The following is a 20,122-nucleotide window of genomic DNA, read 5'->3' on the forward strand; positions in this document are numbered from 1 at the left end:
ATACACATCTGACAATTTTCAAGTTCTTTATTGGAAATCACAGATTTATTTTTAAAAACTCACTAATTATTTTGCCATACAAGAGCAAAATTCAAAATAATATAAATATTTAACATACTGGTATAAAATTAATAATATGGAAAAAGATGCAAACCAACCAAGAGGTAAAAAGTTTTTAGCATTAACACTGTGTACAACCATCGTCTAACTCAAGTGACCATCCACGCTGATAGTTCAGTATCCCTTTGTTGACGATTTTTGAGACAGCCCTGCATTAGAGCACCAAAAATATTTTTTTCTCCTTTTTTTAAAAGGCTGGAATCCTTTTATTTACAAATATTCTTCTCAGTACTTTAAATCAAACGAAGGAAGCATCTAGCAATTTCCTTCTTATTAAAAAAGGAAGTGCCTTCATATTTCCTTTAAATTTAAATCTGTTCCATTCTATTCTAAGCAAAAATAAGAAGATGAACACAGTTGAGGGGAGCTCTTTTGCAAATAAATAATTTTTTCACAAAAGTATTGCTGTAAACAAGATCATCTCAATGGCCAGAGAGATACTTATGTTTTCAACCAATGGAAAATTTAAACAGTTACAAGTATAGATACCCAGGATATGTATGGCCAAAAGGCAAACGATTATTAAAGAATCAACTAATAAAAATTAATTGTAAACCAGCTTTGTCAAAATGTGATTTTGTTATCTACAGGTCTTAAAATTGGTCAGAAAACTGAAACTGTCAGGATCTAAAAACATTGAACCTACTCTGAAAGTCACTACCAAGCCCAGAATGGTTGACACCGTAGTTTGGACATTAGTTAAAAATCCTAAATTAATCTGAGCAATCAATGTAAACAAGCCTCAATTTTCAAAATAGAAAAAAAAATTAACAAAAAATTCCTGTAAACATTAAAAAGCTATCTGCAAAAAATTACAGTATGTATCATCCTCCAATTGTTTGCCAATTCTTTCAGTTTTATGTTCTGCCTGTTTCAGACCTCATCTAATGAAATGAGACATCTTAGTTTTCCCTAACAGTCACCTCCGCAGAGACAGAGGTTTTACAATCAGTTCAGCTGACTGCTTTTGCTGAAGTCATCATTTTGGACGTCGTATAATCCCTGTGACAATAGATGTCACCTAGTTCTTTCTGTAGTGAGGGGAGGTTTTGCATCATGACCACATTTCTATCATGCCCTGTGAGATGAACGCAACTTACCCTTTCAGAGCTCAGCCACATCTCTTTGAATAGGAAGCTTTGCAAATATTTTAAACCTCATTCTGGTGACATTTCTATCACTTCATTCTGCTTTCCACTGTGAGGTATTTCAAAATTGATGACACCTCTGATAATCATTTTGATGAAAGAACTTATTTTTTTTTAAGGTAGGATAGCTTTGATTTGATGCTGAATACTCCTGATTTTAGATTCTGACAAAGTACTGCGGTTTAGGAGATGTTGTTGGGGAGGGGTAGGCTAATTTTCGTCATCGTCACAATAATTTACACACTAAGAATTTTATTTTATAAATTACAGAAAAGGAGAAAAGAGGCATTTAATGTTCTTTCTTTTTGAAGTCCTCTCCATTATTAAATTCCTCTCTGCAAACTACATTCAAAAAACTACCTTAAAGACAGGCTGATATTGAATATTTAAAAACCAGCTGAAAAATTCATTAAAATTGGCTGATTTGAATGAACAATGATTTCTCCCTAGATAAAGACCTTGTGAGCAATAAACTGCCCATGTTTTGTGTCATTTCTAATAATCAAAAAATTCACATGAAGTACCAGTTAGGCCAGAGCGAATGACAGCTCATATTTCACATTACACTTTGAAAAAAGATATAAATATATTTTAAATGATTCTAATACTATCTAGGTAAGTTAGCTACAGGGATGTGACAATGATTGATTTGGCTGTTTCTAAAGAAATTGTGTACATTTTTCTAAGTCCCCTCTGAAGAACAGGAACTTTCTTTTCAGGTTCAAGTACTTTCTCCTATGCCAATCCTCTGCTGCTCCCATCTCCCCCAGTCACGTGCTCTCCAGTGAAAACTAATTTGTAAATCTGGTCTGACTACATACTAATTTCTTTGAAATGTTGTACTTTACATTCACTTAGTATTTTCCAAAAGCACTTACTCTAACACCAAGGCACCTTAACAACTTCTCTATGCCTCAAATATACATGTGGCATCGAGTAAGAACTTGAGTTTCCCTTTAGTTTTGTCTCCATAAACCTTTTTTAAATATAAATTCCTTGAAATGAATTTGGGCCATGAAGTAGATATGTTACACTGAATAGCTTCTAGAATCAAAGAAACATTTTGATAGACTGGGTTTTCAAAATATTTCTTCATTTTTTCATACTCATTTTACTTAAGGTATCAACAAATACATAAAGTTTTTTCATCCAGGTTTGGCTCAGTGACAGTGAAAACATACAACATTCAAGTACCATTAGATAAAGGCGGCCCTACAAGGATACGTGTTAAGAGAGGTCAGTCTGCAGAGAAGAACTATCTTAATTATCCTGCAGTATATTTGACCAAAAAACCCTTTTGAAATTGTTTTGACTTTGGGGTCTGTGGCATCCCTCCAGAGGTCCTGAAGGTCTTGTACATGTCCATGAGATGTCATCATTTTATCATAGATGCAGGGATGATAAGGAGTTTTCCCTTCCCCGGAGAAAAACACATGGTGTTGTGGTACTATCCCCATTTTATTGGCACAGAGGCCCATGAACACATCATCTATGTAAAGACTAGAGTTAAGTGTCTGTGACGCCTCGTAGACTTTGGCGGCTACGTCGCCAGAGATCACGTAGGCAGCTCCAGCAGTATAGTCAGGGTAAGCCGGCCACTGGTACATTTCATAAGGGACATAGTATTTGCTGCGTTTGTCTCTCACAGGAGGAGCTCCGCGATGAACCCGACCAATCCAAAAGTCCTGAACACCAATTTTTTCTAAACTTTGAAGGTACTTGATAAGATTTGGCATATGAATAAATATGTCATCATCAGCTGTCATAAGAAATTTGGCATGAGGACAAAAGCTGTTTGCCCAACTGAACTGCAGAAGTAATTTAAGAGTAAGATTATAGAAAGAATCAGCAAAGTCTTGCTGGATTAGATCACTGTACACTTGATCTTCCCAGACCAGTTTTCTCTGCAGTTCTTCTCTCGTCAGTGGGTTAGCAGGTGTCCCTAAAGCAAACAGAGTTTTGATGTTGGCATTAAGTTGGGACTGAACGTACTTCTCATTGCCCCACGTTTTTCTAATTGCGTAACGTCGATTGTAGTTTTCAGGAGCAGTTTTTACAAACAGTAACAGGAGGATGTCTTGTGCCTGACATTTCTCCTCATGGTTAATCAGGTACTGGTAGCGAGTCGCCCCATCCACACTATGCTTAAGAGACAGGCTATCATTCACAAAGTCATAGCTATTTATGAGGTATCTGTAAGAGTAGGACTTCATATGGCTCACAATGTGATTATCGATGGGTCCCCAAAAAAACATGAGGCTTAGTATAAAACAAGTGGCAAATAACTGAACGAACTGCCATTTCTTTACTCGTCTGCCACTCACAAACATTCTGACATCCGTGCAGCTCCGTTTTTACTTAGGCTTGGTTTTAAATGGGCGCTTGCTCCTTCGAGACCATAGAACTTGGTATCGTGTAGAACAGATGTCCATCTTAATACACGTCCATCATTAGAAAAGTAGGAGCTTCTCGTGTCACAAAATATTGTCTTTTCATACCATTTTTTCTGAGATTGCGAAAGAGTGGAACACGCAGAAGGAGGAGGACACCAGCCCATCAGAGTGTTTCCACACCGGCATCCTTCACTGAGTTAGGTGACAGGCCTCGTGTCACTAGTCCATGGGCTTCCTTCTGTGAGAGTAAAGTGCCACCTGTTAGAGTCAGGAAGAGAAAAGATGCCAAGTGAATGGGTGAGAGTGACCAAAAAGGAAGAAAGGACTTTTCGTTCTTCAAAATGAAATGTAACGTGCCAGATGTGGACAGTAGGTGATAAGGCAGCTCGTGTTTAGCAGGGGCATACGGATGTTTGTTTCTTGGCGGGGGCAGGAGGAGGCTAGGGAAAGGGAAAGAACCATTGACTCCCTACTGTCTTCCCCTTCAGCATACGGAGGCCCTTTCCTCATCTTAACCTTAAAAAATAAAAAGCCTCCCAAATGGCTATGAGCCTATACACTTGAAGTTCACAATCTCACGTGGGTGTGTCCAGGAATATACTGATCTGCAGAGCAGCCAGGATGAAAGGAGCAGTGGGGACCCCTGGTTTTAGGGCACAACACCTTTCTTACAAGTTGAAGGTTTGTGGCAACCCTGCGTCAAGCAAGGGGTTGCCATTTTTCCAACAGCATTTGCTCTCCTCGTGTCTCTGTGTCCCGTTTCAATGATTCTCATAGTATTTCAAATGTTTTCGTTATTATATTTGTAACAGTGATCTGTGATCAGGTGACTGTGACTCGGTAAAAGCCTGGATGATGGTTAGCATTTTTTAGCAATAAAGTATTTTTTAATTAAGGTATGTACATTTTTTTAGACATACTTCACAGATCACAGTATAGTGTGAACTTAACTTCTATATGTGCTGGGAGATCAAAAAATTCATTTGACTTGCTTTATCATGATATTTGCCTTATTGTGATTGGTCTGGAACCAAACCTGCTGTGTCTCCAAGATTATGCCTGTATATAGTTCAAGGCAAAATAGATGAATGATGAAAAGAAAGTTCATAACAGTTAAAATTCATTAAAGCTTCCAGACAAGACAGGAATAAGAATAAGATTTTGTTTCAAAAAAATCAAGGTTTGTAAATCAGGGAGTCGAGATACATTTTCAAAAGCACAGCCCAAACTCTCTCAAACCAAAATAACTTTGTGAGCCCCACATCTATATCGTCCTCTTCCTCCTTTTTCATTTGGAAGCTCAACAGGCATCTCAAATTTAGTACATTCAAACCAGGAAGGCACAGGGTTATAGCCAAAGAGCACTGTCTTTGTAGTCTGGCAATGTGTACACCAGCGCTGGCTCTCCCACTGCCCTGCGGCGTGCACCTAATCCAGGAATCTGAAAGACTGGGATGACCCCATTTAACTCAGTCCTTATGCAAGTTAAATGGGAATATTCACAGAAATACAGATAGAGGGAGGTAGACAGATAATTACCTTGCACACAGGGACAATCCAGTGCCATTTCTTACCCCTTCTATGGTCTTCTCCCCTAACACCCACTGTTGCCATTTTCTCTTTCTTTGTGTCTGACTACAGTTCATGCATCTGTGCCAGAAATCTGAAAGTTCTCCTCTTCCTCCATTCCATAGCCAGTTACTTAATCCTGTGAATTGCTTCTTCTAAATCTCTCTTCACCTCTTCCTGTTATCATCACCTCTCACCCAGACGAATGCAGCAGCTAGAACAATCCCAGACTGACCCATCCGCTACCCTAGAGTGACCTTTCTAGAACTCAGATCGAGGGGTGCCTGTCTTTAAGTGTCTGCCTTCAGCTCAGGTCATAATCCCAGGGTCCTGGGATGGAGCCCCTCATCAGGCTCCCTGCTTGGCGGGAAACGTGCTTCTCCCTCTCCCGCTCCCCCTGCTTGCGTGCCCTCTCTCACAGTCTCTTTGTCTCTCTGTCAAATAAATAAATAAAAATCTTTTAAAAATAATAAATAAAAATAAAACTCAGATCTAACCATGAGACTAATTGAGCTCCTTCACCCCCTTCAGATGCTCTCTCTAACAGTTGTCAGTACCAGAGTGCTGGCTGGAAGCTCAGCCATGCTTGCTAGTTCACACGTGACAGCCTTTGTACCTACAGTCCTGTGGCCTGCTAAGCCCTGCTCTCTTTGCTAATAAGTAGTATACTATAATCTTCACTAAATTCTATAGGCATCCTTTTCTGGGAAGTCAGAATTGCAGACACCCTCCAGCACTACTACCAAATATGAGGCTTCCTGTATTACCACAGCACATTCTTGTACCCATCTTCCCAGACTGACGTTTTAAATTTAACTGTCTCTGCCAATTACACTGTGAACTCTGTGACTAGGGCACGATGTCGAAGACACCCTGCCCTCAGCATGCAGGTCAGTGTCTGACCTGGTAGGCATTCTCTGAATGTTGGTACAAAGAACCATGGTGGGGGTGGAGACATCCTTCACTCAAACAGCTGGTCACTTGGGAAGAACTGGGCTCAGGAGGCCCAGTCAGTCACATGTCCTCCCCTTTCTTTCATGACTAGGAGACAGCACCTCCTGTCCTCAAGTACTCTGTCCCCCATGGCTTATCTGAAGTAAGATACATCCTTTTGCCTGGAGAAGTACTCTCTCCCCTCAGGGTTAACATATCAGTCTCCTGAGCTTCAGACTGACGGGGGAAAAGACCACGCACGCAAGCTCCACTCAGTTCGGGCTGGCTGCATGGCTGAGCCTACATCACAAGCCCCAGGAAAAAGGCTCTGCATTTGTGCTCAAAGATCTCAACCTCAAGTCCCCTGCCCTTCGGCCATGCTATAAAACCACTGCATACATTTAGAGCACCCTGCTCTGCTGGGCTAACTCTGGCTATGGGAATTCCTTCCCAGCTTCTGGCCCTTTACATACAGCTGTGTTACCTATCTGCCAAAGTTACTCCGTGTTGGGCTGATAACAGCAAAGACCAGGCATGCAAAAGTCCAAGGAGTATGGGAGATCAGAGCCAACCCTCATGGAGACTTTGTCCAGAGATAATCATCTTATCTCATAGGGTATAGATTTTAAAACTTGCTAGTGCCTCTGAGGAAGTCACAACCAGTATTTTAAAAAGGAAAAGGAAAAGAAAGAACAAAATAGAGAATGGCATAATGCACTGAAAGTAGTTTAAGTATCATTTTGTGAAACTTTCAGTTTTATATATATGTGGCTTCAGGTTGTAATGTAAAATGTATTTTTTGTGTGTGTGCTTTACCATCAAAAGAGCAAGGGATAGATCAGAATTAGTAATTTCCCTCTTGGTTTGGCTGGTCTTGGTGGACCGAATCCTCTAGAGTAGAATGGAAAAGACAGTGGGAAACATCAGTTTCTGATGGTGGCATCTGCCTAAACTTCGCCGAATCACTTTCATTCAGGAGGGAGGGGACATTTCCTCTTGGTCTTAATAATGCTCACTTAGATAAGGGTCCCCCTGTGAGGGCAGATATCCCCTTCTGCCTCTAGAACTGGATGTTTAATGTAAAGCAGCAGAGAATTCTTAAGGGCAGATTTTAAGATCCCCTAACTGTTTAAGAATTTTAAGAAAATTATCAATTGAGACTAATCTGCAGTTTCTATTCCAACAGACCCTGGGCAAGAGACACAGAGTAACCTTTGGAAATGCAGGCAAAACCAGCTTCTCATTTCTGAGAAGCTGCACTCATAATGTTGCAATGTCAGCTCGCTTTGCACCTATTCCCAGTTGTTTACAAGTCTGAGCTTCTTGCTAGACAATCAACCCACAGGCCTGACTCCTCCAACACCCACATAAACACTTGACTCACAGAGGCCCTAGTATCTCTCCAATGAATGGGGCCTATTACTCCTTTGGTTGGTGTGTTCTGCTGCTAGCAGGCATTCTAGCAACCAGCCTAGAACATGTATGTATACCCCTGCTCCCCACCCCTGATACATGTGTATTTACCTTATTTCCCTATATTTCTTCATCTGTTCCCCACTGATCTCAAAGAGTCAAAACAGTTTCTAAAAAAACGACGAAGAACCTGTTGCAAAGCCAACAACCCACACTACTTAGGTTCAGAACAGCACATGCAATTCTAAAACAAGATTCCTCCCACCTCAGCAGCTTGAATTGTTTAGCTGTCATTTATACCAGTCATAACCAAAGCCCACTGATAGGACTGATCTGATGAGGGGACGATTAGGAAAGGTGAACTGCTCTTTGGCAGTACCCAGCTTCACTTTTATAACAAAAGAACCCCCAAACTCCTCCAAATCGAACATAGTCCCTAGGCAGCATTGCCCCACCAGAAGCAAAAGGCCCTTCCATGGTCTGAATTCACGAATCAGAACCAAACAGCGATGCCCGCCAACCCTGGCTTTGCCGGTGGGCACCCCACACACTCATGGACTCCCCTCTCCCATTTCACACAGAGCCTTCAGGCTTGTCGCAAACACATCTTCTAGCTTCCGGCTCCAAAGGGAGGGGAGGCCACCACAGAGAAACCCACAGGCTTGCCGGAGCTGGAGAGAAAATGCTGGGCCTGCCGGGGAACAGAGGAGCCAGATAATGCCTGTGAGCCCAGGAACCAGCCCGCCAGAATGCTGTGCCTGCAGCTTCCTTTGTGTGCACAGTGCGCAGCGCAGGGACCAGGCCCCAGGCTGCAAGCCCCATGGCCACCCGCGCTGGGGGCCAGGTTCACTGTGCAACTCAGCCACCCTCCCTGCACTCTGAGTTCATGACTTCATCTGCAGACTGGGGGTGAACATCAATATATTGTTATCTAGGGGATGGAAAAATTACAGATGACTTCAGAGTCTTGCTGGGAAGAGGAAACAAGAAAGACCATAGGAGAGAACAGGACAAAGAACTGCTCAGAGGTAAATACGGACAGTCCCCGACTTACAATTTTTGTATTTTATGATGGTGTGAAAGCACCATGCACTCAGTAGAAACCATACTTCAAATTGGGAATTTTGATGGTTTCCCAGGCCAGTGATATGCCATATGATAGTGTCTGGGCCGCAGCGGTGAGCTGCAGCTCCCAGTCAGCGAGGCAATCATGAGGGTAAACAAGCACTACACTTACAGCCATTCTCTTTCTCACTTTCACTACAGTACTCAATTACATGAGCTATTCAGCATTTTCGTATCTAATACACTTGGTGTTAGATGCTTTTGCCCCACTGTAGGCTAATATAAATGTTCTGAGCACATTTAAGTTAGGCTAGGCTAAGCGATGCTGTTTGGTAGTTTAGGTGTATAAATGCTTTTTTGACTTCCAGTATTTTCAACTTACAGTGGGTTTACTGGGATGTAACCCCATTCCTCCATTGAGCAAGACCTGTACACAAATATTTGGACTATAACTTGGGTTTGCTTCTATTTGGACTAAAAAGAAGGAGAAGATTCTCTTGGTATTCTCTTTCCTAATAGAGAGGAGTAGCCAGAAGAATAAAGAATAGGAATATTAGAAAAGAAGGTGGCTGACAGTACCCCAAATGCTCTTCAGTCTGGGAGCTGTGCCCCACAGTTACTCAAGAATATTTCTTCACAAGAGAACTCTTTAAACTCTTCCAGAAACAACTAGGGACTACAAGTTACCCTAGATGACCCCTGATTTTTTTTTTCTACTTCGTTCTTGCTGGTAACCCATTTCTATGTTGAGTCTACTTTAGTGGATCCTGAAATACTATATAAAGCCTGATGAAAATTTTGAAGTTTTAATCACGATAGTGAGGCCTATACTTTAAGTTCAATCAAACAACCTCAGTGTTCAACCTTTCAACAAATCCGACAAGTATGTGAGTATTTGCTAAAGAATCATTATGCCAGTTGGGCATGGTGGGAGTCATGCAGTAGTATTTCATAGTCTCCTCTCTGAAAGCATCTACAGTCTAGTTGAGACAAGACTCAGAATGCCCACTTGAAAAATCAGTTCCAAGGACAAAAAGCAGCAGATCACAGTAAATTGCAGATAGCATCACAGCACTAATTTAGACAATACCAACTCTAGGCAAAAAAGACGAGTCCCTGGTAGTAGAGATCAGTGACAGCAGCATAGGAGGGCCTGAGGATGAACAGGATTTAGATGGTTACAGGAAAAGAAGCAATCTGTTTCAGGCAAGAAAGGGAAAAAAATAACATCACAAATATTTGAGATACAAGCAGGTATCTGAAAGCTGAGAGATCGGGGCCCGCTTATGGGGAACCTTGAAAATGAGGCAGAGGAGTCAGCATGTGCCGAGGGCAGCAAGAAGTCACAGACGTTTCAGTTTTTGTTTGAACGAAAACTGCCTTGTCAGTATGCATGCACTAAGCATCATATGAAGGGACTACTCTGGTGGTGGCACTCGGGATGGATGGGGGATGCCTGGAGATGGGTACCCCAGCTCCCTCGGGGCCTCACACTGAAGCAGAGGGAGGTGAGGAGGCCTGGTCTAGGGTGGTGGAAGTGAGGAGGGAAGTCAGGGGGTAAGGAAGACCCTTTGGAGGAAAACAAACCCAGCACTCCCTGCTGAGTGGCCTGGGATGGGGGGAGAGGGGAAGGGGGACATCTGGTTTCCAGCATTAGCCACACAGGAGGGCCAGCTGGTTTCCTGAGTTAGGAGTGAGGACAGCGTGTCCGGGTTTCGGCTGGTGCTGAGCGGAGGTGTGAGAGAGACAGCAGGTGGGGCAGTCCAGGGAGTCAGGTGAGACTGGAGGAGGCAGCAGGACTGCAGCGGGGACAGTGCTCTGAGCATAAGGAAGGTGGCTGCTAAGAGGACCAGAGAGGAGCAGAGGGGCCGCGAGGAAGGAAACTCAGGGGAAGAAGGAGCGGGAGGAGGAAGAAAAGGAAGCATACGATTTTACTTTATGAGCACATAAATGCTGTGTGTATTTCACTTTACGCGCCTGTGTGCATGTGTGTGTTTTACTTGATGTGCCCGTGCATGCATGCGTATATTTATGTGGCATCAATTTATCTGCGCAGGTTTGAGTTCAAGGACTAGGTCATATCGTTTGACAAATGAAAGAGAATACTGTACAAATTCTGTAAAACTTCAGATGGTTATTTCTTCTAAAAAGGAAATATTTACTTTCTTTCTTTCTTTCTTTTTTTTTTTTTAAACAGAGAAAGGCAGAGAAAGCACAAGCAAGGGGAGGGTCAGAGGGACTCCCCCACTGAGCAGGGAGCCAGATGCAGGGCTCAGGGCTCCATCCCAGGACCTGGAGATCATGACCTAAGCCAAAGGCAGATGCTTAACTATCTGAGCCACTCACGCGCCCCTAAAAAGGAACTATTTTAACAAGGGCTAATTCATAGAAAGTTAAGATGAGGTAAAGAACAGTAGAGGGTGACAGTCCCAGGGCAGGAAAGATTAAGGCCCCTGATGGTGCTCTGAGCAGAAGGAGAGCCCTGGGGCAAAGAGTGGGGTCTGTGCTGGGAGTCAGGAGGGGAGAGATGGGGGTGGGTGGAGCAGGGGAGGCAACTTCCAGGAGGAACAACACTGAATCTGAGGCCTGAAGGCTGGAGGAACAGAACTAGAGAAAGCCCATGGGTTTGAATTCAAAATGTATCTGTTTTTGCTTCCAACCATCTGTTTTTGACCATTGTTTCTGGCCATTGTTGTCATAGATCACCAACATCTATTCTTAGAGAAACTGTATTTCCAAGTCTTACTTAGTAGACCTGCGACACTCAAGTCTAAGAAGCCCTTATGTTATGAAGGGTATACCATTTTGTTCACATACCCTCCCACACACTCAACTTATTGGCAAGAAAGTCATTTAGGTGGCTTCACCTACATTTCCTTTGAACTGCATTTCCTTTGAAATTTCAAATTCCAGTGCACACTCTCTGGTCTGATCGTACTTCAACCACAGCCTCTTAAATAATCCCCCAGAATCCTCTGCCCACCCCTTACCTGCTCCCTAACACTCCCAACCCATCCGACAATCGCCTGACCTTCCTACTTCCCCAGCTGCCTGTCTCAGATGCAGAATCGTCTGGCATCTTTGCCCTCCTCTCCTTGGTTCCTGCTCTTCCACCCCAACAACATCAGATGTCGGGTCCTTCCTGCCTTCAGGCTGCAGGGGAGGCATAACCCCCTGGGCAGACTGTGTTACTACAGATGGTGATATCGAGCTGTGGGCAGAGGGCTCAATTCTGTATGAGGAGCCTTCACTTGTCCTGGACCTTCTCTCTCTCTCCAGTCCCCTCATCAGCCATGCTCAATCTCCTCCCTCTGTCTGTGCCCCTCACTCTTAGCTGTGGCTTCCACTCCTGCCCGCAGAAAAAGGGGAAGACATCACATGTATTGTCCCTTCTCATCCCCATGTGGGCCCCCTCTTCCCGGATCCCCAGGCTTGCCAACCCTTTCCATCCCCTCAGCAGAGCACACTTTCAGGGAGAGGCAGGGGAGGCACTCATTTAGGGCACAAAACTTAAAGGTTATAAAAGTATAATTATAAACTAAGGATGCTCCTTCAGTACATCAGTTAAAAAAAAAAAAAAAGCCAGAGTACTTCATATTTAAAGTTGTATTACTTATAGTCCCATATGAGACAGTTTTGGTTCCTGCTCTTCATTCCAAGCATTATTTTCCTGGCTTGTTCTAATCCTCTATTCCCCCTAAAGAGAGCTAGGACCAATCCTCAAGAGCCCAGCTGCCATGTTAAAGGAAATCAGGTTTAGCCCTAAATTTATGGTAAATGCAGTAATTTGTTCTCCTACATTTTTCTTAGTTAAATTCATTATAGTCATTGGTGATAAGTAACACAGCTGGGTACGGTTTAGTACAAACTGCCTATTCCGTTTGCTCAAAACGGAAGGTAACAACCCCAAATTTGAATTTACCACTCACATCTTAAGTGTGAAAAATTAAATATTCCCTCAGTTGGTATTTATTTTTTATCCATATTTGAGTGTTTCCAATATAAAGCCTATAAAAAAGGAAAAATTCTACCCAGTTGGGGTCTTTAGGTGTTTTTGTGGCTGTGACTTTAGCTATAAAAATTTAGCTGAAGCCATTGGCAGAGATCAGAAACCATCTAGAGTTGTTATCTATCCAGAAATGATACAGAGTTAGTTCTGGATTCAGTGTTACCCAAAGACTCTAAATTACAACTTGTAGCAAGCATGGATGTGGGACAGAGGGAAAAATTAGTTATAAAACCCACAGTGTGAATCTAGTAACAAGTTCCCCATCTATATAAACTAAATTATATGTTTCTTTATAAGTTAAACACGGGTGTAGATTTGTTTGCCGGTTATAGGAAAAAAAAAAAAGACAAGGAAATACCAAATGAGCAAACAAGTAAAGTCAGGCCCTAAGTAAAGACAAGCACTAAGGAAACTGGTGGTGAGGGACTATAGAGTATTATTATATTTCAGAGGAGTTACATTAAAAGTGACTGAAAATTCCCGGTAACAGAATTTGAAACAAACAAAAAAGCAGAAATACAAAATAGGTCTCAGGGAGGTCAAACACTTGCTTCTCTAAGCTTGGCCTTCTGTACTGATTCCTGAGGCATAGTTGTTTGTGTGGACAGGGCGCTTGCTCTTTTAAATACAATTCTTGTCAGTTTTGTTCTTGCCTAGTTAAGAAACAAATATCTCCTTTTGCCCACTCTAGCAACAGTTGCTAGCCTAAGAGTGTTTACAGTGCTCTGGGCTCTGTTCTGAGTGCTTTAAGTTCTATAGAGACTCTTTAAGCCTCACAGCAACCTATGAGGGAGAAAGCCCTCCCCGTGTTGCAGGAGAAACTGAGGCATCGCACCCAGACATGGGGCTGACCACGTAACCTCCAGAATTCCAGAATCTGTGGAAGCTCAGAAGCAGCTGATGGGTTAATTCCAGAATCTGTGGAAGCTCAGAAGCAGCTGATGGGTTCCAGGAGGTCCCGTCCTTGAGCTCTGCACCTGCCTTCCTCCCTGGCACTGGCCAGCTGCTTTTCCTACAGCGTCCATCAGGATGGGAGGACAGGGACGTGAGAGGCGCAGGGCCAAGAGAAGCACCCACCAAGGCAAAGAATCTGCTTCCCTGAAGTCTGGAGTCATCTACATTTTACTATCACCTGCCTTTTGTCAGAGCTTGTTCTCACTCTCTTTGTAACCCACCCTTTCTTTAACCTTCTGTCTCAGTTTTCCCTCCTCCTTTTTCTTGGTCCCAGTAGCATAGGAGAATAGGCAAAAGCGACTGTGAGTTTGTGTCTTTTGGGTGCAGAAAATCTTCCCTCCACAAAGAAGACTGGGGGATTTAAGGGCAGAAGGGGGTCAAGAAGTGAGGAGGGAAGGAGAGGAGAGTAAAAAGTACAGGACTCAGAGAGTCCAACTATTTGATGAATAAGTATTGGATGAAATGAAAGGCACATCTGAGGTAATATTATGATATGAAAAACAGTGATTTAACAATAGGGTAACGGGGCACCTGGGTGGCTCTGTCAGTTAAGCGTGTGACTCTTGATTTTGGCTTAGGTCATGATCTCAGGGTCATGAGACGGAGCCCTGCAGTGGACTTCCATGCTCAGCATGGAGTTTGCTTGAGATTCTTCCTCTCCCTTTGTTCCTCCCCCACGCCCACTGCTTGCTGTACACATGCTCCCTCTCTAAATAAAAATAAATAAAATCTTAAAAAAAAAATAGGGTCACATCATAATCTGGTATAAACCTATTATATGAGCTAGACATACAGGCTTCTTGTCCAATGGCAGTTCATATGTCCTATTCTATTGTATTTGGAAATAACTCTCTTACCGAGAGTTTACAGAATACAAAAAATGATGGTGTAAAATACAAGATGTATATTTAACATTCCAGTCTCAATCAACATTTCTTATAATAGATTAGTAACATTTATTTAAATATCTACCTGTTGCAGGCATTAGGTGGAATAGCCCCAAAAGTAGGTAATGCCTACATTTAATTAATTCAACAAATATGAATTTACCACATACTGTGTAGTAGGCCACAGGCAGGATGCAGGGAAGGCTTCCGAGATGTTTCCAGTGTGGAACCGCCTAGTGAAGTAAGCAGGTGTTCTGGTGCAATGTGGAATCCAGACCTGATTGAGGCACATGGGTAGAAAAACCAAAAGAGTTTTAGAAGATGAACAAAGGTAGACATATTCTGTTGCTTCCATTTACTGGTGACATGAGTTTGACTTCACTCTAAACAATGTGCCACAGTCTTTTCTGAGGATCATTTGAGACCATTTATTTGACAAAGTGTCGTCTAAATCAGGTGTTCAAATCTATGCTAATTTCCTCTCTCTAGAAATTGTTCATACATTTGTACCATGTCAATACCATTAGTCAGTAGCTAATGTTCTTTAGGGGTTAATCACCTTTCAAAATGATAAGCTATACACTAATATTGTTCTCAAAAAATATTTATTAGATACAAGTTTTTAGAAATACTGATCTGATTGCTAAGGGGCACTTAACACATCCCAAGTACTGGTGAGACTGAGAACAGTAGTATCATTACTAATTGGCTGAACATGCCTTTCCATCATCATTGATAGGAAAGAACAATATGGCTCCCACAAGCACTTGAAAAGAAAAAAAAGAATTTCTACAAAGATGACACAGCCAAAAAATTATAAGGCCCTGTAAATTATGGAGGAAACCCAAGCTGAGTCAGCTTTTTAACTTGCTCTGCCTAGAGCACTATCAAAAAGTTGCAGAAAAAATTGTAGGAAAAGGAATAAAGAGATAAAATATGAAATTTTAGGTGGATCTAAGCTGTGTGATAATATTTCGAACTTGGACTTTTAGGGGCTTATTGCCTACAGACATGGTAGAACACTCCTTTCTGTAGAAAACTGTCTTCCAGCATCAAAGCCTTTACTACAGAATATAAACAAAGTTTAAAAAATAAGTTATAGATAAAAGCCAGTCTCTAAACTTTCAGCATTGAAAAATAAAAAATCACTTTTTTTTATTCTGAGTTTACATTTCACCTCATCAAGCTTCTTACCTTTCAATATGAAGATTCTTATACTTCGTATATATATATATATATATATATATATATATATATATATATACTTCATATCTTTCAGTATATGTGTATATATATACTTCATACCTTTCAGTATGAAGATTCTTATACCATATATATATATATGCATAATACAAGAAAAATATCCTGGGGGGTGCCTGAGTGGCTCAGTGGTTTAAGCCTCTGCCTTCAGCTGGGTTCATGGTCTCAAGGTCCTGGGATAGAGCCCTATATCGGGCTCTCTGCTCAGCAAGGAGCCTGCTTCCCCCTCTCAACACTTGCCTACTTTTTGTGATCTCTGTCTGTCAAATAAATAAACTCTTAAAAAAAGAAAAAGAAAAATATCCTGGATTTGCATCATTCTGGCTTAATCTTTGCTCGCAAATGGAAGAGCTCTTATAATAATTTGTTGTGCCTTAATTTCTGGAACATAAACACAATATATGCAGCTCCTAACAAGATTATTCTAACAATGGAATAAAAATAATGGCTATGGAAATATTCCAAAAAAAGTTTAATGTGCTATAAAATGCAAAGCTTAGGGCAATTCAGTTGAGCATGTACAAAATTCCAAAAAGATAGGATACATGTTACTTCAAAAAGAGACCACTTCCTTCTGAATTTCTCCCAGTTTCTTTCTTATAACATCCTAATATTCTGTTTTGTAGATTATGGGGCAGTTGGTCCTGAGAAAGAACTCTACCTACAATTTGAAAGTCACCAAGTGCAATGAGTCCAGCCAAAGTGACCCATTTTAAAAGATGACCCATTTCAAAACCCAAGAGTTATTATTCAAGCTGTTCTATATTTAAGAATTAGAAAGTTATTTCACTTTCCTACAATCTTTTTATTTGAATCAATCTTTTATAAAAGGGGAAATTGATCTCCATTTTAAGGAAATATAATGTGACGTTTTTACTTGCTAGAGCCTGCAGTTTATTTTGAAAATTATTCCCTACATTCTGAGGTTTTGGGGACTTTTTTGTTTGGGCAAGTCATTTGTGTGTAATAGCACCAATGCCTCATAACCACCCTTCATTTCTCACTTCCTCGGAAACAGCTTCTCTGAGCTTTAGCCTGAACTCTCCCTGTCATAAGGCCCATCCCCATCAGAAGGTGTTGGGGGTGAGCCCCAGGGGAAATGAGGTGAGTTGGAGGGAGTCAGCCTCAGCTTTAGCCTCCCAGTGCTCAATAAATGGAGGGGGCTTGTAGGAGAAGGGGAAGGGACAGAGAGAAGGAGCAGGAGACAGAAGGGTCATACGAAGTGTCTAATGTAAACCTTTCAGGTATCGAATTTATCTTGCTTTAAAATAATAATTAAAAAAGAGTTGAACAAATAAAGCAGTCCTCCCTCCCATGTGACAAGATACAAAATCTATCATTAAGTTTCTTTTGAGAAAGTTAATTTCTCAACTTAATTTTTCAGCTGCTAATCACCAATTTCCTTTTCAGAAAGTTCAAGAGGGGCTCTTTTCTGCGCTACCACTGAACACAACTATCTTTGAGCATCCTTTTCTGGGTCAATTTCAGTTTCTCACGTCCCTCTCCCTTCCCCCATAGGGACCAGGCAAAGTTCCCAAAATAAAGACACAGAGGAACAAGTCCAATTCTAACTGATGTACTTTCATCAGAGAATTACCCTAAATAAGAGCCACAAGCCACCAGCAGACACTGTGCAGTTACAACATCGGTGTCCCTTTAACATGACCCATAACCTATGAAAACCAACACTGGATAAGACAAAATATAGGCTGTGTGGTTAGAATCAGATGCAAAGCTACTACTTTGACCTATATTGTATTTGGGTAAGCAACCGGCTGTAACTTCAGGTTACAAAATAAAATTCGGCTGTTAAAATAGAATGGCCAAGACCTACCAGTAACAAGAGGTCTCCTTTCCCAGTTTCCTCTGCCTGCCCACTTCCTTGTCTGCATTTTCCTAGTCGGTAACTCGCCGAAAGTTTCCCCAATCTGGCGGCTTCCTAATTTCCAGCCCGACACAGGCTTTCTACCCGAATTCACCCCTGCAGCGCAGGGATGGTAGCCCGATTGGGGATCCCATCCGGAATCCGGGAACCACAGGACGCGGTGTTCACTCGCGGGCTCCCGCGCTCCGGCCCGCTTCGGTATCCCCGCGCTGCGTCTCGGTATCCGCCTCGCCGAAGCTCCCCGGGGGACGAGGAACCCGCTGGGTCCCAAAAAACTTAACCCCAACTGGAGTTCCGGGGCCCCAACCTACCTGCCGCACTCGGGCGGCACTCGGCCCGGGGTGTCGGCTGCCGGGCGCCCGCGCCCGCCAGCCAGAGCGAACAAAGACGCTCCGGAGAGGGAATGCGCCCTCCCCTTCCCCGCCGCGCTGGCGGGCGGCGGGCAACCCTGCCCCGTGGCGGTTAGGGCCTCCCGAGTCTGGGCCGCTCGCGGTCCCGGCCAGAGCAGAGGGCCGAGGCCCGGGTGTCTGCTCCAGCCGTGCGCCCTGGCCCCGGAGCGCATTCCAACCTTAAGTCCTGCAGCCACCCATGCGAGCAGGCGTGCCTTCACCTCCTCTCGGCTCCCTTCTCCTTTCTTCCCCTGTCCGCCTTTCGGAGACCTCTCCCGGTCCAAAGAAAGCTAATGGAGAGTCCGAGTCTCCCTTGCCGTAGCCCGAGAGCTGCTCCGCTGAGGAGGCGCGGTGCAGTGGGGCCGTCGCTCCGGCCAGGGGCGGGGCAGAGGCTGGGCGGCCGGGAGCCCTCTCTGCGGACCACGGGAGTCGGTCTCCCGTCCGCGGCACAAAGAACCAGCCATCCGCGGAGCTGAGGCTTGTCCCCTCCAAGCGTGCCAGAACTCCCCCCATTTAGTGATCTGGAAGGGAAGACAACATTTCCATCCACGAGGGCCTTCGGCCCCTGTTAGGGTGCAGTGGGCTGCAGAGCATTTTTTCTTTTTAATCGTTACGATTGATCGCACATATGAATTGCATATGAAACTGGTCTCCAGACACTTTTCATTAGGAAGTAGAATTTGTTAGACTAAAGATCCTTTCGTTCAGAACACACAACAGTTATGCATAGACGGTGAGTAAGTTTTGACCGAGCTGCAGTTTTCTGATCATCTGATTTTCATTCTTAGAGCCAAGAGTTCTAAGGGCAGGCTAGTCTTTTAAAAGATCTCTTGTCACGCCACTTATGCCTAGAGCTTCTGAGGCCTAACTCACAGCAGAAGAAAACCCTAATTTACATTAAACTAAGCTTCCCTACAGAGGTTCTTTTTAAAAATACAATTGGGGAGGGATCACCCCTCCCCCCTTCCAAGCCTAGTCCAAATTAGAAGACAGCTTAAAGCAAAACTCACCAAGTCCAAGCCCAGCTCTTTAAATTCCTAAGTCAGAGGTCGGCTATCTTCCGGGCGTCGGAGCGAAAGTCGGTGGTCTCAAGAACAAAACTTGCCCGCTTTAAATATTGGTCGAGGACTGGGCAGTCAGCGCTGAACTCGGCTACCTTTCCCGGGCGGGGGCGGGCTGGAGCCGGCGATTAGGGAGGACCCAATCAGGGGCTCCCGGCGGAGAGTGGGGGTGCGGCACCCGGGAGCCTGCCCTGCGGCACGGCCAGTGCACGTTTCCTGCACCTTTTGGTGTTCACTGCCAAAGTCGAACGTGGCCCACGCCTCCGCCGCCAACTCGGCCTGTTGCTGAAGGTGATGGGTCCCGCCCCGCCAGTTCTTGTTGGTATTTGACTCCAGGAAGTACCCACCCTACCGCGTCTTCAGTTAATTGAGATCGTTAACTTTGATGATCCACTGTGAGCCAGAATCCGCAAGAAGGGCCCCTTTGAGTTGTTTTCCCTTTTTCAAAATACTTCATGCACGTAACTGGACAAAATCAGGAGAATATAAATTTCTGATAAGGAAAGAGATTGTAAATAAATGCTTTATGGATTTGGTTTCTTGTCCCCCAAGTGTTCTAGCCTTCTCCTAATAGAACAAACATTATCATTTAACAAGTAATATTTTGAATGATTTTGTAATTGTACATATTTCAGAACATGACAGAAAGCAAAACATTAACCTAAATACTTCAGTAAAATTTAAAAAAAAAACTTTGGGTTTCTTGTCATTAAGGCAGTAAGACAGGTAATAGGTTAAAAGTAGATTACTGAATCAGAGTTTGAAGCTGTAAACACAACATTGTATTTGTTATTTCAAACTCGATTTTTAGGAAGTTTTGTAATAGCTCTCTTTAAGCACTTCACCATACTTTCAACCATGCAATTCTTTTCATATGTTACCTATAGAGCACAGTCAGCATTGCTAAGAGATCATAGTGCCATATGCATATCAGACCATATACAGAAATATTAACATAATGTGATTTGTAAGGGAGTCACTGACAGTGACCCATATGTAAGCTGATACACTGTTCGTACAGCGCATCACCTCCCTT

General features: G+C 43.1%; 2 protein-coding genes across 7 annotated transcripts in view; one reads left to right on the forward strand and one right to left on the reverse strand.

The window, feature by feature from the left end:
* Positions 1-20,122, forward strand: part of MCF2L2 (MCF.2 cell line derived transforming sequence-like 2) — a 254,431-nt gene that overhangs the window by 160,329 nt on the left and 73,980 nt on the right. The gene's annotated exons all lie outside the window — the stretch shown is intronic.
* Positions 10-19,400, reverse strand: B3GNT5 (UDP-GlcNAc:betaGal beta-1,3-N-acetylglucosaminyltransferase 5). Of its 4 annotated transcripts, none has more exons than XM_059391455.1 (3): positions 19,036-19,400; positions 14,662-14,768; positions 10-3,919 (listed from the first exon to the last, which is right to left on the reverse strand). In XM_059391455.1, exon 3 carries the CDS (start codon positions 3,596-3,598, stop codon positions 2,465-2,467), a length of 1,134 nt encoding a protein of 377 aa, XP_059247438.1. In that variant the 5' UTR covers positions 3,599-3,919; positions 14,662-14,768; positions 19,036-19,400; the 3' UTR covers positions 10-2,464. The 4 variants fall into 4 exon arrangements, with proteins under 4 accessions (XP_059247438.1, XP_059247439.1, XP_059247440.1 ...); XM_059391456.1 differs by having other exon boundaries at positions 14,655-14,768; XM_059391457.1 differs by lacking the exon at positions 19,036-19,400 and adding an exon at positions 18,205-18,446.

The sequence above is a fragment of the Mustela nigripes genome, chromosome 2 (assembly GCF_022355385.1).
Source record: "Mustela nigripes isolate SB6536 chromosome 2, MUSNIG.SB6536, whole genome shotgun sequence".
NCBI classification, from domain to species: Eukaryota; Metazoa; Chordata; class Mammalia; order Carnivora; family Mustelidae; genus Mustela; species Mustela nigripes.

Excerpts from the sequence above, each read along its gene's own strand:
- B3GNT5 (XM_059391455.1), bottom strand. The coding sequence starts at position 3,598 with ATGTTTGTGAGTGGCAGACGAGTAAAGAAATGGCAGTTCGTTCAGTTA.